Below are 25,062 nucleotides of genomic sequence, written 5' to 3'. Positions count from 1 at the left end.
GTAGGTTGTCTCTGCCTCAAGCTCTGGAATTCCCTCCCTTCACTCTCAAGTTGTCTTCCTCCTTTAAGACACTTAGCTCTTTGACCAAGCTTTTGGTCATCTGACCTAATAGCTCCTTATGTGGCTCAGTGTCATACATTGCTTAATGATGCTCCTGTGAAGCGCCTTGGGATGTTTCATTATGCTAAAGGTGCTTTATAAATATAAATTGTTGTTGTTTGCCTGTCTGTTTAATAACCATTGACGAAGTTTGTATTGTTTGGTGACCTGTTACAGTTTATATTTTTGTGAATTACAAATGTGACAGATGCTTTCCAAAGCCTTTGAGATGCACATGGAAGTCAAAACTTACTTTGATAGCCAATACAGTAATACCTCACTTAACGTTAATCTGTTCAACATTTTTTTGTTATAACGTTGCCAATGCAAAAGGGAGAATATGTGCACTGCTTGCCGCCACTCTCCCGCCCTGCTCACCACTTCACTCACTGTCGCAATCCCACTCTCTCCTGGCTTGCTTACTGCTCTGATCACCGCTTTACTCCAAATCTCCAAAAGAACCATCGATTTGTTGTTTCCACATCCAGGTAACGAGACTGAGAGGTGGGACTTGCTGGGAACCTAACTCCAGTTTATGCATTAATTCTTATGGGAAAATTTTATTTGCTTAATGTTGTCTAGCTCAAAGTTAAACTTCTCTTGAAAGCAATTGGGAAGTTAAGTGGGAAATTACTATACCTGCATTTATATAGCTCCTTTTCTCATGAATGTCTCAAAATACTTCAATGCAGTGACTTACAGTTTGGAGTAAGCATTTCCTGGGCAGTCATGGTAGCTATTCTTCACCCAGCATTTGTTTCATAAACAACCTTCTTTGCTTGTATTGTTGAAGCTAGATGCTCGGCATAGTGAAAGAATGGCCTAGCATCTCCAAATCACGGTAAGCTCTTTCAATAGAGCAAATTTTTAAATGTGCAGGAGGATCAGTCCAGATTCTGTGTCAAATCCCGGTAGGAGCAGAAGTTCACAACCTTCTGATCCAAAAGTAAGCTTTACCAATTAAACCAAAGTAACACACTGCCTTAATAAAAGCAAAATACTGCGGATGCTGGAGTTCTGAAATAAAAGCCAAAACTGCTGGAAAACCTCAGGAGGCCTGGCAGCATTTATGGAGAGAGAAATAGCGTTAACGTTCTGTGTCCAATATAACTCTTCTTCAAAACGGATGAGAGGTGGGAAGGTGATGGATCTTATGCTTTTGAAAAGTTGGTGGGGGGGTGGTGTGGGGGTGGGGGCAGGTAGAGCAAAAGAGAATGTTAGAAATAGGATAGAGGATGGGGCAGATTAAATGACAAAGATGTCATGGAACAAAAGGCAAAGAGAGGGGTAATGGCAGTATTAAAGACACAAAGCATTGGTTCATACAGATGTTAATAGCAGAATAAAGGTCAGCATTGACTCAAAGCAAAAAATCAGAACGTATTAATAGCAAAATAAAGGTCAGCGTTTTCTGAGAGCAAAAACATGAGAACAAGACTGGCACTTGTTCGGGGATGGTGTTGGCTGGGGGAGGGTGGGAATCAGAATGGAGGACAGAGCACATTGTTTGAAGTTGTTGAAGTCAATATTGAGCCCAGAAGTCTGTAAAGTGCCTATTAGGAAGTTGAGATGCTGTTCCTCTACTTGTGTTGGGCTTCACTTGTTCTTTCATTAAACAACTTTCCCTTTAACTTGTCTCACTTCCTCCGGATAAAAGGTGTGGTTATGGGTACCTGAGTGGTCCCTGATTATACCTGTCTCTTAGTGGGGTATGTGGAACACTCTTTGTTCCAGTTCTACTCAGGCCCCCTCCCACAACACTTTTTCCGGTGCATTGATGACTATATCGGTGCTGCTTCTTACTCTCGTCAGGACCTGGAAAAATTCATCAATTTTGCTTCCAATTTCCATCCCTCTCTCACCTTCACGTAGTCACCTCCGACAGTTCCCTTCCCTTCCTCGACTTCATTTCTGGAGTTAGGCTGTCCACTAATATTCATTACAAGTCCAGCGACTCTAGAGCTACCTTAGCTACAACTCACACCCTGCTTCCTGTAAGGACTTCATTCCATTCTCCCAGTTTCTCCAGCTCCGTTGCACCTGTCCTGATGGTATTACCTTCCAACATGCACATCTGACGTGTCTTCCTTTTTCCTGATTCCACACCCCCACCCACTGTGATTGACAGGGCCCTTAACCATGTTCAACCTAATTCCCACGCTTCTGCCCTCACCACTTCCCTCCCTCCCACAACCACAATATGGATCCCCATGTCCTTGCTTTCTATCCCACCAGCCTCTGTATTCAAAGGATTACACTCCATCATTTCCAACTCCAGCATGATCCCACCACCAAAACATTCTTTCCTTCACCTCTCTTGTTAGCCTTCCGAAGGGATTGTTCCCTCCACGACACCCTGCTCCACTTCTCTATCACTCCCAATAGCTCATCCCCTTCCCACGAACCTTGCCACGCAACCGCAAGAGGAGTAACACCTGGCCCTTTAATTTATCCCACCTCACTGTCCAAGGCCTCAAACACTCGATCCAGGTGAAGCAGCAATTTACTTGATTTCTTTCAATTTAGTTTAGTGTATTCGCTGCAATATAGTCTCCTCTACACTGGGGAGACCAAATGCATACTGGATGACTGCTTTGTGGAACACTTTCACTCAGTCTGCAAGCATGACCCTGACCTTCTGGTTGCTTGCCAGTTCAATTCACCATCTTGCTCACATTTCTGGCTTTAGCCTACTACAGTGTTCCAGTGAAGCCCATTGCAAGCTGGAGGAACAGCACTTCATCTTCCAATTAGGCATTTTATAGGTTTCTAGACATAATATTGAGTTCAACAACTTCAGACCATTAGCTCTGTCTTCCATCTTGATTTTCTTCCCCCAGGTTCCAGTCTATATCTTGCTCTCATGTTTTTGCTTTCAGAAACGCTGACCTTTATTCTGCTATTAACACATTGTATTATTTTGCTTTCAGACAGGATTGACCTTTATTCTGTTATTAACACCTACTCTGGACCACTACTTTGTGTTTGTAATACCACCATTACCACTCTCTTGCCTTTTGTTCCATGACATCTTTGTCATTTAATCTGCCCCACCCCCTATTTTATCCCTGATTTTCTTTTGCTCCATCACCCCCTCCACCATCCCCCTTACCCCCTCTTTATCACCAGCATAAAATCCATCACTTTCTGACCTCTTTAGTTCTGAAGAAGTCATATTGGACTCAAAACATTAAATCTTTTTCTCTTCACATTTGCTGCCAGGCCTGCTGAGGTTTTCCAGCACTTACTCTTTTTAACACAATGCCTTTCTGTTTGCTACATCTGACCCCTCTGCTCCAGCTTGACAATTAGAAAGATAGAAAAATTTCTATAGAGCTTTTCGCAACTGCAAGATATCCCAAAGTGCTTTACATATGAACATATGAAATAGGAGCAGAACTAGACCATTTGGCCCATCGAGCCTGCTCTGCCATTCAGTAAGATCATGGCTGATCTGTGTTTCGAGTTCTACATTCCCATCTACCCCTGATAGCTTTTGATTCCCTTGCCTAACAAGAATCTATCTACTTCTGCCTTAAAAATATTCAGTGACCCCATTTCCACTGCCTTCTGAGACACAGAGTTCCAAAGTTACACGACCCTCTGAAAGAAAAAAATTGTCCTCACCTCTGTCCTATAAGGGTGACTCATAATTTTACAACAGTGCACCGCAGTTCTGGACTCACCCACAAGAGGAAACATCGTTTCCACATCTAACTCATCAAGACCATTCAGGATCTTATATACTTCAATCAAGTCACCCCCTCACTCTTCTAACCTCCAGTGGAAACAAGCCCAGCCTGTCCAACCTACCCTCATAAGACAACCCACTCATTCCAGGTATCAATCCATAAACCTCCCCTGAACCGCCTCCAACACATTTACACCCTTCCTTAAATAAGGAGACCAAAACAGCTCACAATATTCGAGATGCGGTCTCATTGATGCCCTGTACAACTGAAGCATAACACCCTTACTTTTATGATCAATTCCTCTCATAATAAAGGATAGCATTCCTTTCGCCTTCTTGATTACATGCTATACCTGCATACTAACTTTTTGTGACTCATGCACTAGAACACCTAGATCCCTCTGCACCTCTGAATTCTGCAGTCGTTCTCTGTTTAAGTAATACTCTATTTTTTGTATTCTTCCTGCCAAAGTGAACAGCTTCACATTTTCCCTCATTATACTCCATCTGCCAAATTTTTGCCCACTCACTCAAATTGTCTATATCCGATTGCAAACTCCTTATGGCTTCTTCACAACATACTTTCCTATCAATCTTAGTGTCATCTGCAAATTTAGCTACCATGCCTTTGCTCCCCTCATCTAAGTCATTGGTGTAAATTGTAAAATGTTGAAGCCCCAGTACAGATCCCTGCGGGACCCCACTGGTCACATCCTGCTAATCAGACAAAGACCCATTTATGCACGCTCTCTTTTTTTTCTGTCAACCAGCTAATCCTTTATGCAGGTTAATATGTTATCCCCCACACCATGAGCTTTTATTTTTTGCAATAACCTTTGATGTGGCACCTCATTAAATGTCTTCTGGAAATCCAAGTACAGTATGTATACAGGCTCCTCTTTATCCACAGCACATGTTACTCCTTCAAAGAAGTCTAATAAATTGGTTAAATATGATTTTCGTTTCACAAAACCAGGCTGATTCTTCCTGATTACCTTGTGTTTTCCTAAGTGCCTAGCCATGACCCCTTTAATGATCGACTCTAACACCTTCCCTTTGACAGACGTCAAGCTAATTGGCCTATAGTTTCCTGTCGTCTTCCTCCCTCCCTTCTAGAATAGAAGTTTAAATTTGCTACTTTTCCAGTACGATAGAACCTTTCCAGAGTCTAGGGTATTTTGGAAAATTAACACCAGCGCACCTACCATCTCATTAGCCACCTCTTTTAAGATCCTATGATTAAGTCCATCAGGGCCCGGAGACTTGTCAGCCTGCAGCTCCATTAGTTTGCTTAGTACACCTTCCCTAGTGATTGTAATTTCACCAAGTTCCTCTCTCCCCTCCACCTCCTGATTTATAGCTTTAATTGGAAATTTTTTAATATTCTCTATAGTGAAGACGGAAGCAAAATATTTGTTCATTTCATCCATTATTTACTTATTAAGTACATAAGAAATAGAAGCAGGAGTAGGCCATTCAACCCCTTAAGCCTGCCCTGCCATTCAATAAGATCATGGCTGATCTGCCTCAGGCCTCAACTCCTCTTTCATGCCAGCTCCTCATATAGCCTGCAACTCCCCGATATTTCAAAAATCTATCTACCTCCTCTTTAAATACTTTCAGTGATCTAGCCTCCGCAACTCTCTGGGTTAGAGAATTCCAGACGTTCACCACCCTCTGAGAGAAGAAATTCCTTTGCATCTCAGTTTTAATGAGTGTCCCCTTATTCTGTACCTATGTCCCCTAGTTCGAGATTTCCCCACTAGTGGAAACATCTTCTCAACATCTACCCTGTCAAGCCCCCTCAGAATCTTGTACGTTTCAATAAAATCACCCCTCATTCTTCTAAACTCCAATGAATAAAGGCCTAACTTGTTTAGCCGTTGTTGAGAAGTCAACCCTTTCATCCCAGGAATCAGCCTAATAAACCTCTTTTGAACTGCCTTCAATGTTAGTATACCCTTTCTTAAATACGGGGACCAGGTACGGCCTTTCCAACACCCTGTACAGTTGTAACAAGACTTCCATATTTTTAAACTCCAACCCCCTAGCTATACAGGCCAAAATTCCATTTGCCGCCTTAATTACTTGCTGTACCTGCATGCTAATACAATGTGTTTCATGCACAAGAACACCCAGATCCCTCTGTGCTGCACTTTTTTGGAGTCTCTCCCATTTAAATAATAGTCTGCCTTTTGATTCTTCCTACCAAAGTGCATACTTTCTTACATTAAACTCCATCTGCCAAGTTTTTGCTCACTTACTCAACCTATTCCTTATTACAATTAACTACCAGCCTCACTCTCTAGATGACCAACATTCACTTTTTCTATTTAAATGCCTGTAGAAATTCTTGCTATCCATTTTTGCATTTCTAGCTAGCTTCCTCATCCTCTTATTTCTTTCTCCTGATTAACCTTTTAGTCATTCTCTGCCATTCTTTATATTTTGACCAATTATCTGACCTGCCACTCATCTTTGCACAGCTACATGCTTTTTCCTTAAGTTTAATGCGTTCCCTAACTCCTTTAGTTAACCACAGATTGTGGGTCCTCCCTTTAGAATTATTCTTTGTAGTAGGAATATACTTATTCTGGCAAATGAAGTATAATTGCTGTTGTAATTTATTTTCTTCATTCATTGGATGTGAACATTGCTGGCATTTATTGCCCATCCCTAATTGTTCTTCAGCAGCTGGTAGGAAGTTGCTATTTTGAACCACTGCAGTCCAAGTGGCGTAGGTAAACCCACAGTGCTGTTTGGGAGGGAGTTCCAGGATTTTGACCCAGCAATAATGAAGGAACGACAATATAGTTCCAAGTCAGAATGGTGTGTGACGTGGAGTGGAACATACATTTGGTAGTGTTCCCATGCATCTGCTACCCTTGTTTTTCTAGGTTTTGAGATCATGGGTTTAGAAGGTGTTGCTGAAAGACCCTTGGCGAGTTGCTACACTGCATCTGATAGATGGTATGCCAGGGTTGGGCAAACTTTTTGTCCGGAGGACCACACCTGGGCACAAAAGTTCTATGGGGCCCACAAATGCTCGAGAAACTAACAAGTAAAATGTAGATAAATTTTGATACTAATAAATGTAAAACTTTTATTATGATTATTATGTCATCAGAACGATGCATTACACTAATTAAGCAAAATGTACTTCCTTCTTCACCCTCTCTTGGCTTAATGTGAATGAGGAGCTGAGATGCTGGTCAGTTAACTGGGATCTGTAGCAAGATTTGTTGTATTTCAGCAGGGAAAATGCTTATTCGCCCACAGGTAGAGTTGAATAAAGCGATGATTTTCTGCGTCACCTTTCAGATATTTAGATTCACTCCAGGCAGCCTAAAACCTGCCCCTTTTTTCTGGATTGTATTCTTGCTTGGAAGTGGCATCTTAATTTTAGAAAATGTTCTGTTATGTCAGCCCTTCCTGTTATATTCTTGCATTCTCTAGTCCTCCAGCATGCTTGCATCTTTATGCTGGCGAGCAGTTTCTGGGAAACTTGGTTCTTACTTTTTCATAATTACAAAATGTTAAGGGAACAGTAGATTACACCCAGAGAAGGTTAAATGAAGCCAGAAAATTAATGTAGGGAAGTACAGCCAATGAGGTGATAGCCAGAACAGCATTTGACCTAATCAAGCATTTGAATCTGCCCTGGAGAATCAGCCTTGACTTTTGTACTCAAGTCCTGGACTGGGTCTTCAAGCCAGAACCATCTAACTCAGGCAAGAGCGCCACCAACTGAGCCTCAGCTGTCACAGGATTTCAGTTTTTCCATCCACCCTTAAATGTTTAAAATGCACAGTTTGCCGGGGTCCATCCACCAAGTGTGGGAGGACTTGTTAAAGGGTTACTGAGATTGCTTGTGGAGACCTTCAGTCTTACATACCTTGAGATGTGCTGCAGATATTGTAGTTTTCATGCTTCGATATTTCAATCTCTTACACATCACGCAATTGTAAATGAAGTATTTTGCTGGGCTTACAGATCTGCTACCCTCTGTTCTTTGGCCAACTCTCTCAAATTTGTTTCCTCTGGTTACTAACCCTCTGCTTTTTAAAAATTCATTCATGGGATGTAGGCGTCGCTGGCTAGGCAAGCATTTATTGCCCATCCCTAATTGCCCTTGGGAAGGTGGTGGTGAGCCGTCTTTTTGAACCTCTGCAGTCATGTGATGTGGGTACACCCACAATGCTGTTAGGGAGGGTGTTTCAGGATTTTGACCCAGCAATATTGTCCAGGTCTTGCTGTATTTGGACATGGACTGCTTCAGTACCTGAGGAATCGCGAACGATGCTGAACCTTGTGCAATTATCAGAGAACATCCCCACTTCTAACCTTATTTTTTTATGCATTCACAGGATGTGGGTTTCACTGGCTGGACCAGCATTTATTGCCCACCCCTATTTATCCTTGAGAAAATGGTGGCGAGCTGCCTTCTTGAACTGCTGCAGTCCATGTGATGTAGGTACACCCACAGTGCTATTAGGAAGGGAGTTCCAGGATTTTGACCCATCAACAGTGAAGGAATGGTGATATATTTCCAGGTCAGGATGGTGTGTGACTTGGATGGAAAATTCCAGATGGTAGTGCTCCCATCTATCTGCTGCCCTTGTCCTTATAGATAATAGTGGTTGTGGATTTGGAAGGTTACTGTCTAGGGAGCCTTGGTGAATTCCTGCAGTGCATCTTGTAGATGGTGTCACATGTTGCAGGTGATTGACCCCCAACAACCACAACCATCTTTCTTTCTGACTCATGTGGTCGAGCACAACTCTGCTGCTGCTGATGGCCCACAATGCCTCATGGATGTGCAGTTTTGGGTTACTAGATCTGAACAGTTTCTCCTTATTTACCTATTCAATATCCTTCATGATTTTGAACACCTCTATTAAATCAACCCTTAATCTTCTCTGTTCTAAGGAGAACAAACCAGTTTCTCTCATCCTGCCACTTAACTGAAGTTCCTCATCTGTGGCACCTTTATAACTGTGGCTGTAAGAAAACTATCATGTGAGAAGTAGACAGCACATATGCACATGTAAGATTTTTCTATGGATTGCAGCTCACCACCACCTTCTCAAGGACAATTAGCGATGGCCAATAAATGCTGGCCTAGCCAGTCCATATGCCATGAATGAACTAAAAAATTATAGATATATAAACATTCAAGTGGGTGAAGACACACTTCAGTGTATTACTCTGTCACTGGAAACCTGAAGGTCCTAGGTTCAAATCTTGTATTTACAGCACCCCCACAGTACCAGACCTAAGCAAGAATCAGCACCTTCAGTGAGGTAATGAGGAAAAATGGGGAAACAAAACTATATAAGAGTATTAAAACCTAAATGAAAAATAATTTGATATTTGAAATTACAGTGCATTTTTTTTTTACAAGTATATGTATTTCAAAACTGCAGCAAACTATGAGCTAATCTTGAATCCGCACATACTTTGCACCGCTCTCATTGCTGCCCCACATGTGCTTGCCTCCTCTAACATGGCAGTCGTGCTTCCCAAGAAACGCCAGCCTCTGACCACCAATCATGGGCCAATTCCAACTTAATTTGTAGTACCTCCATTGGCCTTGAAGTACTTCTGTTGGAGTTTCTAGTGCAGCCATGGCTGGATCAGGAGCTCCCTTTGCATATAGCCCGCAGGGTGTAATTTGACCAGGTCTGTGGTACACACTGCTGCCACTGAGTGCTGGTGATGGAGGAGTGAATGGTTAAGGTGGTGGATGTGGTGTTGATCATTCAAATTGCTTTGTCCTGGATGGTGTTGAGCTTCTTGAGTGTTGTTGGACCTGCATACATTCAGGTAAGTGGAGAATATTCCATCACACTCCTGACACTTACCTTGTGGTTGAGGTTTTAGGGAGTCAGATGAATTATTTGCCGCACAATTCCCAGCCTCTGACTTTCTACTGTAGCCGCAGTATTTATGGAGCTGATCCAATTCTGTTTTAGATCAATGATAACCCCAGGATGTTGATAGTGGGGGATTCAGTGATGGTAATGCCATTCAATATCATGGGGAGAGGGTTAGATTCTCTTTTGTTGGAGATGGTCATTACCCTGCTCTTGTGTGGCACATATGTACCTTGTCATTGTCACATATCAGCCCAAACCTGAAGGTTATCTTGACCTTGCTATATCTAGGCAAAGACTACTTTATATAATCATAGAAGCATCATAGGACAGAAGGAGACCATTTGGCCAATTGAGTCCATGCCAGCTCTCTAGTGCAATTTGGTTAGTCCCATTCTCCCACTCTGTCTCTGTAACCCTGCAGATTTATTTCCCTCAAGTGGCTATCCCAGTTTCCTTTTGAAATCATTGATAATTTCTGCTTCCATCATCCTTGTAGACGAGTTCTGGGTCATTACTATTCACTGCCTTTTTTTAAAAGATTCTTCTTCACATGCCCCCTGCATTTCTTGTCCAAAACCTTAAATCTGTTTCCTCTAGTCGTTTGTACCAACAAATAATAGGAACAGACTTTATTTGTCTACCTTATCTAAAGCTGTCATAATCTTGTGCACCTCTACCAAATCTCCCCTCAATCTCCTTTGTTCCAGGGAGAGAAACCCCAGCTTCTCCAGCTTATCCTGGTAGCTGAAATCCCACCTCCCTGGAACCATTCCGGTAAATCTTTCTGCACCTTCTAAGGAACCCTCACATCCTTCCTAAAGTATAGTGACCAGAACTGGACACAGTACTCTAGTTGTGGCTAACCAGAGCTTTAAAGCAGCTCAGCATAATTCCCTGTTTTTGCACTCAGTGCCTCTGTTCATGAAATCCAAGGTCGCATATGCTTTGCTAACTACTCTCAATATGCCCTTCCACCTTCAAAGATCTATACATATGAACTCCTAGGTGCCTCTGCCGCTGCACAGACTTTGGAATTCCGTAACTAAGTCTCTATTGTCTCTCTCTATCCCTTCTGCCAAAGTAAAACACCACACACTTCTTGTTATTAAATTCCATCTCCAACCTGTCTGCTCATTCTGCTAGCCTATCAGTGTCCTGTTGTATTCAATTGGTATCATACTCATGAGGAGTTGCGAATGGTACTGTGCACTGTACAATCATCACTGAACATCTCTACTTCCAACTTATGTTGGAGGGAAGGACATTGACACAGTTGAAGATTATTTGGTCTATGACACTACTTTGAGGATCTCCTGCATGGATGCCCTAGGATTGAGATAATTGGCCTTCAAGAATCACAGCCATCATCCTTCGCTCAGCATGACTCCAACCAGCGGAGAGTTTTCCCACTGATTCCCAGTGACTTAAATTTTGTTAGGGCTCCTTGATGTTGAGGGCAGTCTCGCCCCACTTCACCTCTGGAATTCAGCTCTTTTGCCCATGTTTGTACCAAGGCCTTAAAGTTGTCTGGACTGAGTGGCCCTAGTGGAACCCAAACCAAATATCCGTGAGCAGGTTGTTGCTGAGTAAGTGATAGTGCTGTCGATGACACTTTTCATCACTTTGCTGATGGTTGAGAGTAGACTGATAAGGTGGTAATTGAGTTTCCCCCCCCGCCCCCCAAATCACATTTACCTTCTTTTTCTTAGGGCCTTTTGATGTCAGTGGCAGACTCACCCCATTTGGCTTGTGGAATTCAGCTCTTTTGTTCATGTTTATACCAAGGCTGTAAAGAGGCCTGGTCTGAGTGGTTCTGGTGGAACCCAAAGCAAACATTGGTGAGCCGCAGAGTAGACTGATGGGACAGTAATTGGTCGGATAGGATTTCTCCTTTTTAGGGGCAAGGCATACCCAGGAAATGTTTCACATTGTCGGGTGGATGCTAGTGTTATAGCTATATTGAAGCAGCTTGGCTAGGGGTGCGGCGTCTTCTGGCGTAAAAGCCTTCAGTATTATAGCTGGGATTCTGTCAGGGCCCATAGCCTCTTGCTGTATCCAATGCCATCAAGCGTTTTTTAGCTATGACATGGTGTGAATGGAATTTTCTGAAGACTGGCATCTATGATGGTTTGAACCTCAGGAGGAGGTTGAGATGGATCATCCACTCACCACTTCTGAAGATGGTTGCAAATGTTTCAGTATTGCATTTTGCACTGATTTGGTGAACTCTGCCATTACTGAAGATGGGGATGTTTTTGGAACTTACTCCCCCAGTTAATTGTTTAATTGCCCACCACCACTCATGACTGGCTGCAGAGTTTTGATCTGATCTGTTGGATGTGGCATCACTAACTCTATCTCTATTATGCTGCTTCTGCTGCTCTGCATGTATCTGGTGCTATGTTGATGTTTCACCAGGTTACCACCTCATTTTTATGTATGTTTTGTGCTACTCCTGGCATGCTCTCTAACACTCCTCTTTGAAACATGGTTTGTCCCCTGGCTTGATGGTAATAGTAAAGTGAGGGATATGTCAGATCATGAAGTCACAAATTGTGTTTGAATCCAATTTTGCTGCTGCTGCTGGCCCATAGCACCTCATGGATGCCCAGTTTTGAGCTGCAAGGTTTATTCTAAATTTGTCCCAGTGAGAACACTGATAGTGCCATACAACACTCAGCTATGAAGAGAGACTGGATAGGCTAGGGTTGTTTTTCTTAGAGCAGAGAAGGCTGAGGGGGAACCTGATAAAGGTATACAAAATTATGAAGAGTGTAGGTAGGAAGAAACTCTTCCCCTTAGTGGAGGTATCAGTAATCAGGGGAGATAGATTTAAGGTAAGGGACAGGAGATTTAGAGTGGATTTGAGGAAAAACTTTTTGACCCAGAGGGTGGTTGGAATCTGGAACACATTGACTGAGTGAGTGGTAGAGACAGGAACCCTCACAACATTTAAGAAGTATTTAGATGAGCACTTGAAATGCCATAGCATACAGGCCTATGGGTCAAGTGCTGGATTAGAACAGATAGGTGCTTGATGGCTGGTATGGACATGATGGGCTGAAGGGCCTGTTTCTATGCTGTATAACTCCATGACTCTAATACGATAGAGGATTTCCTCAGTGTCAAGTTGGACTTCATCTTCACAAGGACTGTATGATGGTCACTCCTACCAATACTATCATGGACAAGTAGATTGGTGGGGGCAAGGTCAAGCAGGTTCTTCTTTGTGTTGCAGGTGACGGGAGAACTAACAAGCCCATTCTGGCAAATATCTCCTTAAGAACTTGACAAGCTTGGTCAGTAGTGTTGCTGCTGAGCCACTCTTGGTGATGGACATTGAAATCTCCCAGTCAGAGTGCCCTTGCTACCCTCAGAACTTCTTCCAAGTACTGTTCAACATGGAGGAGCACTGATTCATCAGTTGAGGGAGAGCAATAAGTGGGACTGAGCAGGAGGCTTTCTTGCCCATGTTTGACCTGATACTATGAAACGTCATGGGTCTGGATAATTCAGGAAATGTGGCAGCTAATCTACATGCAACAAGATTTCAGAAACAGCAGTGTGATAATCACCAGAAAATCTGTTTTTGTGATGTTGTTTGAGGGATAACCGCTGCTGCTGTTTAAACTGTGGACAGAATCTTTTGTTTCCACCTAAGGGAACAAGCAGGGTCTTAGTTTAAGATCTCACTGATAGTGCAACAATCCCCAAGTGTCGATCTGAATTTGTGCGCTGAAGTTAGTTGAGTGAGTTTTGAACCCTCCACCTTCTGTGGGTGTGGAGTCACACGTGGACCAGACTGGATAAGGATGTATCAATTCCAGATTTTTTATTAATTGGATTTAAATTCCACCAGTTCTTCAGTGGGATTTGAGCCTGTGTCCCCAGAGCATTAGCCTGGGCCTCTGGATTACTAGTTCAGTGACACTACCATTGTCTCCTCCTGCCCTCTCCACTCCCTCACCCCCCATCCCCAACAAATGTGTAATGCCATGTGATAAAATGATGGCCTTGGGATTTTATTTTTGCTAATTTTGATTTTCATGTGTTGTAGGAAACTAATGAAATTGTGGCTATCAAGAAGTTCAAGGACAGTGAAGGTATGTGCAACTTGTAAGAATATTCATAAAGAACAAATTTCTGTACTGCCGAATGATCATGTCAAGTTCTACAGCTGGTGATGACTATAAAACAAGTTATTTCCTACGTAATGTGATCAATTTTATAATCTTTCCTGACACATAATATACCAAAACCTTGACATATAGCTTCATATTAACGACCATACAGTAATAACAGTCACTTCAATAACAATAATACTCGTTTCATGGTAACACTTTGCTTTACTCCTCATTATTGAATGATTTCCTGTCTTTTTAACGTTCCTCCCATCTTAGCAAGTGGAGCATAGTCTGAATGTACGTTTAACATGCATTGTAATCACTGTCCCATTTAAGTAGCATGCTTTCTTTCTGATGGCAGTTACAGAGATGAGGAGGAGCATGGCCGGTAGGGATTTGAAAACGAATCAGAATTTTAAATTAGAGGCTAATGTAGGTCTGCAAGCACAAGGCTGATTGCTGAACAGGACTTAAGAATTTAAAAAAGTATGAAATAGGAGCAAGTGTCAGATATTCAGCTCTTCAAGCCTGCTCTGCTATTCAGTAATATCGTGGCTGATCTTCTTGGACTTGAACATATTCAACGACTGTGTATTCACGGTGAGTACAAGTTAGGATATGGGCAAGTAGAGCTTTGTGTGAGATTATGTTTACAGAGGGTGAAAGATGGGAGGCTGATCAGATGAACATTGGAATCATGAAGCTTGGAGGTTACAGTTTGAAAGTGACATACTCCAATCACAAACAACAATCTTCAACTTAAACAAAGTCAACTACATAGATAAGGTGAAGACCTAGCTACATATCTCATCACTGGAGTCTCTCACCTTTTAAAAAATATTTTGCTTTTCTATGCTTACTACCAAAGTGGCATTTCCCCACATTACATGCCATTTGTCATCTTGTTGTCCACTCAGTTAACCTGTATATATCTCTTTGCAGCCTCTTTGTGTCCTTCTCACAGCTTACATTCCTACCAAGTTTTGCATCATCAGCAACTTAGATACGTTACCCACTATCTTTTCCACTAAGTCGTTAATATCCATTGTAAATAACTGAGGCCCCAGAATTGATCCTTATGGCATTTCACTAGTCAAAGCCTACCACGTTAAAAATGCCCATGTTTGCCTATGTTTCTGGTGTTTTCATGTAACACTGGCATAAGCAGGTGTGAACTTGCAATGCTGTTTATTGTGGGAGAAACACAGTTGTTTTCATCCTAGTCTGGCTACAGAGGCAAATATAGACAAGAGCACAACATCTGAGCACCACACATTGTCTGGGTCCCTCAGCAGTCGCAGGCAGCAAGCTCCCAGCCAGGGATGTGCTGAAATCAGCTGATCAAAGGTTATGCAAGAGAGCCAGTCAGGGAGGGTCTGTGCTGGGCCACACTGTCAAGTTTGAATATGACCACCTTAATTTCTTGTTCAGAAAAATCTAATTAACATACTACAAAACCCTGCTGTAATCTACCTGGGTATAAACTACACTCTTCTGACAGCCAGTGATGACGCAGCATTTAGTTCTATGACTTGTGTGTGGGTCAGTGACAAAAAGTGGGAAAAAAAGCAACGCAGAATCAATTTAAATATTTAAAAAATTCCCATATTTTGATTACATTTTCTCCCTCAAATTGAGTGGTGATTGTGTGGCCCCTTTCCACCCCGAAGTGGGGCAGAGGGGTTTGGGAAGAGGGGCTGCTAATGTGAGTGAGTGTGTGGGGAGGGGAAACATAGAAAATAGAAAAATGGGAGTAGGTAATTTGGGTGTGTGTGTATTGTGGGGGAGAGGGGATGATTAGAATGTGCGTATGGAGAGAGGCTTCACTGAGTCTTTTGTCACCATGGAATATGGGGAGTTTGGCTGAAACCTACAGAAAATCATATTACTTTTAGTATTGGCTATCCCTCAGTAGTGAGAGTAATTGTCTTCTATGAGACTGAAGAGGCTGATGAGGCCGATTCTGGATCTGCAGACTTAACAGCATGTTGGGCATTTGTTGTCATGCGGGATGTCTAGTCATGTATTATTAGTTCAGTTCATGGCATGTTCTTTTTGCCGTTCTTGATTTTCCTCTTCACTTTGTCATCTTTGAGTCTCAAAATGCTGGGATCCTTCCTGCAGACACTGCTGCCATCTGGTTCAGTCCAATACGATGGGGTCTCTTTTTTTTTATTCGTTCGCGGAATGTGGGCTTCGCTGGCTGAGCCAGCATTTATTCCCCGTCCCTAGTTACCCTTGAGAAGATGGTGGTGAGCTACCTTCTTGAACCTCTGCAGCCCATGTGGTGTAGGTACACCCACAGTGCTGTTAGGAAGGGAGTTCCATTATTTTGATCCAGCAACAGTGAAGGAACAGCAATATATTTCCAAGGCAGGATGGTGAGTGACTTGGAGGGGACTTCCAGTTGGTGGTGTTCCTATCTATCTGCTGCCATTGTCCTTCTAGGTGGTAGTGATTGTGGGTTTGAAAGGTGCTGTCTAAGGAGCCTTGGTGAATTCCTGCAGTGCATCTTGTAGAAGGTATACACTGTTGCTACTGAGCATCGGTGGTGGAGGGAATGAATGTTTGTGGATGTGATTGGTAAGTGGATCAAAGGTTACGGGGAGAAGGCGGGAGAAAGGGGTTGAGAAACTTATCAGCCATGATTGAATGGTGGAGCAGACTCGATGGGCCGAATGGCCTGATTTCTGCTCCTATGTCTTATGGCCAATCAAGGCAGCTGCTTTGTCCTGGACGGTGTCCAGCTTCTTGAGTGTTGTGGGAGCAGCAGTCATCCAGGCAAGTGGGGAGTATTCCATCACTTGTGCCTTGTGGATGGTGAACAGGTTTTGGGGAGTCATGAGGTGAGTTACTTGTCGCACAATTCCTAGCCCCTGACCTGCTCTTATAGCCACAGTATTTATGTGGCTAGTCCAGTTCAGTATCTGGTCAATGGTAACCCCCATTGATAGTTGATAGTGGGGGATTCAGTGACGGTAATGCCATTGAACATCAAGGGATGGTTGGATTATCTCTTGTTGGAGATGGTCATTGCCTGACACTTGTGTGGTGTGAATTTTTCTTACCACTTGTCAACCCAAGCCTGGATATTGTCCAGGTCTTGCTGCATTTGAACATGGATTGCTTCAGTGTCTGAGGAGTCAGGAATGGTGTTGAACATTGTGCAATCATCAGTGAACATCCCCACTTCTGACCTTAAGATGGAAGGAAGGTCAATGATGAAACAGCTGAAGATGGTTTGGCTGAGGACACTACCCTGAGGAACTCCTGCGTGATGTCTTGGAGCTGAGATGACTCACCTCCAGCAACTACAAACCATATTCCTTTGTGCTAGGTATGACTTCCGACCAGCAGAGAGTTTTCCCCTGATTCCCATTGGCTCTAGTTTTGTTAGGACTCCTTGATGCCACACTCGATCAAATGCTGCCTTGATGTCAAGGGCAATCGCTCTCACCTCACCTCAGGAGCTCAGTTCTTTTGTCTATGTTTGAACCAAGGCTGTAACGAGATCAGGAGCTGAATGATCCAGGCGGAACTCAAACTGGGCATTCGGTGAGCAAGTTATTGCTAAGCAAGTGCCGCTTGATAGCACTGTTGATGACCCTTTCCATTACTTTACTGATCATGGAGAGTAGACTGATGGGGCTGTGATTGGCCGGGTTGGATTTGTCCTGCTTTTTTGTGTACAGGACATACCTGGGCAATTTTCCACATAGCCGTAGATGCCAGTGTTGTAGCTGTACTGGAACAGCTTGACTAAGGGTGCAGCCAAATCTGGAGCACAAGTCTTCAGTACTATTGCTGGAATATTGTCACTGCCCATAGCCTTTGCAGTATTCAGTGCATTCAGCCATTTCTTGATATCACGTGGAGTGAATCAAATTGGCTGAGCACTGGCGTCTGTGATGCTGGGGCTTCCAGAGGAGGCCAAGATGGATCATCCACTCAGCACTTCTGGTTGAAGATTGTTGTGAATGTTTCAGCCTTATCTTTTGCACTGCTGTGCTTGGCTCCTCCATCATTGATGATGGGGATCTTTATGGAGCCTCCTCCTCCAGTGAGTTGTTTAATTGTCCATCACCATTCACGACTGGAGGCAGCAGAACTGCAGAGTTTAGATCTGATCCATTGGTTGTGGGATTGCTTAGATCTGTCTATCACTTGCTGCTTATGCTGTTTGGCACGTAAGCAGTCCTGTGTTATAGCTTCACCAGATTGACACCTCATTTTTTCGGTATGCCTGGCGCTGCTCCTGGCATGCCCTCCTACACCCTTCATTCCTCCATTCTGAGTCTGGGAAGAGTGTCCTCTGGAGTCACTGTCGCTGAGTGAAAAAAAACAAAGAGTGACATCACAGGAAAACCGTAAGTTCATTGGTTGGTAAGTAACTGCTAGTTTGAACTACTTATTCTAAATTGAATTACCCGGAAAAACTCAGCAGGTCTGGCAGCATCAGCGGAGAAGAAAAGAGTTGACGTTTCGAGTCCTCATGACCCTTCAACAGAACTGGGTGAATCAAAGGAGAGGGGTGAAACATAAGCTGATTTAAGATTTTTTGGGGGGCGGGGGGGAGTGGGGGGGCGGTGGTGTGGTTGTAGGGACAAGCAAGCAGTGATAAGAGTAGATAATCAAAAGATGTCACAGACAAAAGAACACAGAGGTGTTGAAGGTAGTGATATTATCTAAACAAATGTGCTAATTAAGAATGGATGGTAGGGCACTCAAGGTTTAGCTCTAGTGGAGGTGGGGGGGGCATAAAAGATTTTAAAATAATGGAAAAAGGTGGGAAAAGAAAAATCTATATAAATTATTGGAAAAAACAAAAGGAAGGGGGAAAAAACAGAAAGTGGGTGGGGAAGGAGGAGGTACCCCCTTTCTGTTTCTTCCCCCTTTTGTTTTTTCTAATAATTTATGTAGATTTTTCTTTTCCCATCTATTTCCATTATTTTTAAATCTTTTATGCCCCCCCACCCCCACTAGAGCTATACCTTGAGTGCCCTACCATCCATTCTTAATTAGCACATTCGTTTAGATAATATCACCAACTTCAACACCTCTGTGTTCTTTTGTCTGTGACATCTTTTGATTATCTGCACCTATCACTGCTTGCTTGTCCCGACAACCACACCACCAACGCGCACGCCACCCCTACCCCCCCCGCCCCCCCACCACCCCCACTTCTCTCCCCCCACCACCTTAAACCAGTTTATATTTCACCCCTCTCCTTGGATTCACCCAGTTCTGTTGAAGGGTCATGAGGACTCGAAACGTCAACTCTTTTCTTCTCCGCCGATGCTGCCAGACCTGCTGAGATTTTTCAGGTAATTCTGTTTTTGTTTTGGATTTCCAGCATCCTCAGTTTTTTGTTTTTATCTATTCTAAACTGATTTCAGATGAAAGATGACTACCGGGGCCCAGGATCGGAGGCCTAACACTTCAGCTTCAACTCAGCAGAGAAAGCAAATTCCAGTTGATTTTAAAAAGTATATTTTGAATCTCTATTCTAACTTGCTTTCAAATTAAAGGTAAATAGTAGAAATATTTTACAGATTGATAAACTAAAGATCAGTAGGAAATTTAAAAACAAATTGAAAAGCTAATGAAATAAAATAGAGATGCAGGGCCAGGCGATGTGATGTAGCTGCATGATGTGGGAGCTGGTGGCCCCCCATTGTGGTTCCTAGTGACCACATCTGTAGCAAATGTTGGTTGCTCGACGAACTCTGGCTCAAAGTTGATGAGCTGGAGTCTGAACTTAAGACACTGTGACACATCAGGGAGAGGGAGAGTTACCTGGATGCTGTGTTTCAGGAGACAGTCACACTTCTTAGATTAACTACCTTAAGTTCGGCCAGTGGTCAGGAACAGGAGGGTGTGACTATGAGTGAAGCAGGTAGAGGGATCCAGGAAGTAGCACTGCAGGAACCTCAGCCCTTGCCCTTATCCAACAAGTTTGAGATTCTTGCTCCCTGTGTGGACGAGAGTGGAGTCTGTAGGGAGGTTGAGCAAACTGACCATAGCACCGTGGTACAGGGAGCCATTCAAGTAGGGGGAAAAAAGAGAAATGTAGTTGTAGTTGGAGATAGTATAGTTAGAGGAATGGATACTGTTCTCTGTAGCCAGGATCGAGAGCCCCAAAGGCTGTGTTGCCTACCTGGTGCCAAGGTTAAGGATATCTCATCTGGGCTGCAGAGGAACTTAGAGTGGGAGGGGAAAGATCCAGTTGTCGTGGTCTACGTAGGTACCAACGATATAGGTAGAATGAGGAAAGAGGTTCTGCTGAAGGAATACGAGCAGCTAGGGGCGAAATTAAAAAGCAGAACCAAAAAGGTAATAATCTCCTGATTACTACCTGAGCCACGAGCTAATTGGCACACGGTCAATAAGATTAAAGAGGTAAATGCATGGCTCAAAGATTGGTGTGGGAGAAATGGGTTTGAATTCATGGGACATTAACACCAGTACTGGGGAAAGAGGGAGCTATTCCGTTTGCACGGGCTCCACTTGAATCATGCTGGGACCGGTGTCCTGGCAAATCGCATAACTAGGGTTGTAGATGGGGCTTTTAACCAAATAGTGGGGGAGAGGGTTCAGTTGTATGGAAATATAAAAAAAAAATCAAAGTTTAAGGAGAGGGTAAGAGTGCAGGTTAGTGATGCGGCTGATTGTTACGAAAAAGTGAAAGGGAGGGACAGTGTGTGTGAACGCCATATTGCACCAAAGAATCGTATTAGAGTAGGGAAAATTGACAATAGGGCAAACTTAAAGGTATCTGAATGCGCATAGCATTCGGAATAAAACTAATGAGTTAACAGCACAAATAGAGATAAAAAGGTATGATTTGGTGGCGATTACTGAGACGTTACAGGAGGACAGGTTTTGGAGTTGAATATCCAAGGGTACTCAGTGTTTCGGAAGGATAGGCAGGAAGGAAAAGGAGGTGGTGTAGCTTTGTTAGTAAAGGAAGAGATCAGTGCTGTAGTGAGGAATGATATAGGCACTGGAGAGCAAGACGTAGAGTCAGCCTGGGTAGAAATAAGAAACAGTAAGGGAGAGAAGTCCCTGGTGGGAGTAATTTATAGGTCCCCAAACAGTAGTTCAGCAGTAGGGCACAGTATAAACCAGGAAATACTAGGAGCATGTAAGAAAGGCACGCAATAATCATGGGTGATTTTAATATGCATATAGACTGGACTTATCAAATTGGCAAGGGTAGCCTCCAGGGAGAGTTCATAGAGTGTATTAGAGATTGTTTCTTGGAGCAATATGTTGTTGGAACCAACCAGGGAGCAGGCTGTTCTGGATTTGGTTTTGTGTAATGAGATGGGATTAATTAATGATCTCATAGTAAAGGATCCTCTAAGGAAGAGTGATCATAGCATGCTAGAATTTCAAGTTCAGTTTGAGAGCAAGAAACTCGAATCCCACACTAGTGTTCTGGAGTTAAACAAAGGTAACTACATAAGCATGAGGGCAGATTTGGCCCTAGTGGACTGGGCAGGAAGACTACACGGTAGGACAGTTGATGAACAGTAGCATATTTTTAAGGAGATATTCAATTCCTCCCAAGTAAAATATATTCCAAAGAGGAAGAAAGATGGTAAGAGGGGGAAAAAGCATCCATGGCTAAGCAAGGAAGTTAAAGATAACATAAAGGCAAAAACTAAGGCATACCAAATTGCAAAGATCAGTGGCAGGCTGGAAGATTGGGAAACTTTTAAAGATCAACAAAGGGTTACTAAAAAAATTAATAAAAAAAAGCAAAGGTAAATTATGAAAGAAAACTAGTGCAAAATGTAAAAACTGAGAGCAAAAGCTTCTACAAGTGTATGAAAGGAAAGAGAGTAGCTAAAGTGAATGTTGGTTCCTGGTAGGATGAGACTGGGGAGTTAATAGTGGGGAACGCAGAAATGGCAGAGATGCTTAATCAATATTTTGTCTCAGTTTTCACGATGGAGGACACTAGTACCACCCCACTAGTAACGGGTAGTGCAGCGGGTATAGAGAAGGAGGAACTTAGAACAATCACCATCACTAGAGAAAAAGTACTGAGCAAACTATTGGGATTAAAGGGTGACAAGTCCCCAGGACCCGATGGCCTACATCCCATGGAGATCTGTTTCTGACACAGCACTTACTGCAGACTTATCAGCGTATTGGAGCTCAACGACTGACGTTGGGGTGTTCTTAGTTTTTGATAGGAGTTATCCAGATTAAATAGTTTACTGTTCATTTGATAAATAAGCCACACTCCAGCAGGGAACTCGTCTTTAGTCAGATGGTGATGAAAACCAACACATGAGAATAACAAAGCAGCAGGAGGTGATGGAATCCCCGCTGAAATCTTTAAGTGCAAAGCAGAGGACCTAACATTATGACTCCAAGCCCTTATCCTACAGATCTGGAATGAAGAGCAAGTCCCGAATGACCTCAAGGACACCATGATTGTGATAAACTCAAAAAATGGAGCAAATCCAACTTTGGAGATTAGAGGCATCTCTCTACTTTCCACTACAGGAAAGATCATTACAAGAACCTTTCTGAATCGACTTATTACACTTACTGAAGAACTACTCCCTGTATCTCGATGTGGATTTACGCCATCAAGAGGCATGCCCAACAGGAATTTTACAGCTTATCAACTACAAGGAAAATGTCACGAACAGCATCAACCTCTCTATATTGTGTTCTTTGACTTGACAAAGGCCTTCAACTCTCTAAATTATGAGGCACTGTGGAAGATTCTGATGAAGTAATGATGTCCTCAAATTCATTACCATCCTTCGCCTGCTTCATGCGAGTGGTGGTCCTTAACAATGGATCCATTGCAGACCCTTATGAGGTTAAGACAGGAGTAAAACAAGGTTGTGTCATCACTCCAACTCTTCTTTCTCAATGAAATAATAATATTTTTACCAAAAATGCAGACTGTCATATTTATATATTACTATACATTGACCTATAATATCTGGATTTTAATAATTATATACTGAATATTACAGTGCTGCTTTATTGCTGTTTTGCTTTTAGTATCAGGGTTAATGTTAATTTTCAACGTGTGTGTGCGCGTGCTTGTGTGTGCACGTGCGTGTGTGCGCGCGTTCGTTCGTTCGTTCACGGTGTTATGATCCATTTGGGGACCAATAATTTAGTAACTCAGTTACTTACTAGGAGAATAAATCCACTAGATTCCACTGTTTAAAAAATTACTACAATAAAGTCAATATTATACTCCAACATACATAATTAACATGAGGTAAACATGAATTAATAGGCAAACTGTGTTTGAAGACACCAGAAACTGCACATTAACTAGCAGATGCAACCAAGACAGATCCCACTCGTTTCTCAACAACACACCCAGATGTCAGCAATCACTGAGAGTCACAAAATCCTTTAAACTCTGTCTTCCTCAATCTCTTTCGAGGACGTAGCTTTTGATTTCCCTCAATAGCTACTCCAGCTCAAGACTGCCCCAACATCTGCTTGCCTCCCAGTTGCTCAATCTCTTCTCCTGAGACTGGGTCCTACTGGATTCCCATGCTGCACCTCAGCATCTGATTGCCGGTACAATTACAGCTTTCTGTCGCAGCTCTGAGCAGAACACTGCTGCTTCTGGGCATTCCTTTGCCCCAACAGCCAGCTTCACTGAGCTGGCATTGCCCTGGGTTTCTCTGAGCTCCAGTCTCCCCGGCTACACTGAGCAAATACTGCTTTTGGGCTTCCCTGATCCCCACTCTCAGTTGCACCAAGCTAATACCGCTCCTGGGCTTCTCCTTGGCCCAGTTCCCTCAGCAGCACGGTGCTAATGCCAGCACTTCAGTTGCATGGAGCTGACCTTCCTCTCCATTAGCTCCTGACTAACTTTTGCTCTGTACCCAGAACAACCAGTGTTGGTTGTTTCGCCCATCCCAGCACAGAAACACCCTGCCTAATCCCTGCAGCTGAGGAAGAACACTGGACTGAGCATGCGTGGACTGTCCCCCACCGCACTCTGCACTTGCGCTGGAACTCCTGGCATCCCAGGATTTGTAGTCTTTGGCCTCTGCCCATAAAACCATCAAAACAACCCAGGAATACAAATTTCCCTCATTTTTCCCCAGTGGATTTCCAGTTTCTTTACATGTGCTTATAACATGTAACAAATAGCTTGTTGCATTCTGTTCTGGTGACCTTTTTATTTTTTCACAATTAAACTTTATTTCAAGAGTTACAAGAGCTCAACCAAAACAAAACAAGTACATATAACAAGTAAGATTAGCAGGATTTAAATATCATTGAATAGTCATAACTCAGAGCCTGCCTTTTTTCCAACATTCTTTCTCTAACTCTGCAAAGAATGTCTCAGCTAAGTCCACAGTCACCCTCTTCTTTAGCTGTAGGCCTAATTCCATTTTTGAGTTCATTTTGAAGTTCATTTTCTAAATTCAAATGTGGTAAATTCACATTTTGATAAGTTCAAAATGAATTATTTGTGTGTCAACAAATTGTTTCTTCTTTGATCAAAATCCCTTTTGGTTTGTCCAATAAAGTCGGTGAGAGGATTTTTATGTTCAAGCAGAAGGGTTTGATATTCTTGTTTGGTTTGATCTTTGAACAATTTAAAATCTTTCAGTTTCTCCTGATCCCATTCAGAATATGCCTTATTCTTTTCAAACGATGTTAGCAGCTTCCTTATTCTGGACTTCTCTTTTCTAACACTTCAAGCCTTCCACACAATTTATGAACCACATCATTCCAATCCTCTTGAGGTTTTAAAAGGTCTTTTGTGAACTGTCCACTTGCCTGGATTCCTGCTGCGCTGTATCCGGTGTCCCAACACTGGCAAGCACTCCTAGTTTGGTGTCAGATGTCATTAAACCTTAGGGTAATTTTGAGGTCTTAGTTTTTCCCATTGGAAATACTTATTTTGAAATTCTGCGGAACCCTTATACAAGTTTGACAACTTCATATGGGCATTCCGTTTATTTCCGAATCTTTCCTCTATGATTGCTGACTGCTCCTGAGACTCTTCCAATTTACTTGTAAGATCCTCAATCTATTACTCAAAAATTTCCTTAGCTGCTTTTAAAGTCGGGATTGCTCTTCCATGCCGCACACCTCATCCTTTTTGTTCTCTAGGTTGTGTCGGAATTCGAGAATTTCATTGCTCTTTTCACGCTCCAGTAGCTCATAGTCTTGGTTTCTAAATCTACATTCAACCAACTGTTCTGATTCATCAGTAATTCCTTTTCCTGCTCAAGGTGTTTTTCACAGTACTTAATAG

General features: G+C 42.8%; 1 protein-coding gene across 5 annotated transcripts in view; it reads left to right on the top strand.

The window, feature by feature from the left end:
• Window positions 1–25,062, top strand: part of cdkl5 (cyclin-dependent kinase-like 5) — a 190,992-nt gene that overhangs the window by 67,718 nt on the left and 98,212 nt on the right. For all 5 annotated transcript variants that reach the window (XM_041211033.1, XM_041211034.1, XM_041211032.1 and 2 more), the window contains exon 4: window positions 13,727–13,772. In XM_041211033.1, coding sequence (XP_041066967.1) covers window positions 13,727–13,772 — 46 coding nt within the window. The remainder of the gene's footprint in view (window positions 1–13,726; window positions 13,773–25,062) is intronic.

The sequence above is a fragment of the Carcharodon carcharias genome, chromosome 18 (genome assembly GCF_017639515.1).
Source record: "Carcharodon carcharias isolate sCarCar2 chromosome 18, sCarCar2.pri, whole genome shotgun sequence".
Lineage (NCBI taxonomy): Eukaryota > Metazoa > Chordata > Chondrichthyes > Lamniformes > Lamnidae > Carcharodon > Carcharodon carcharias.
Note: the sequence above shows the minus strand (reverse complement) of the source record. Positions and strands in the feature narration are given on the sequence as shown.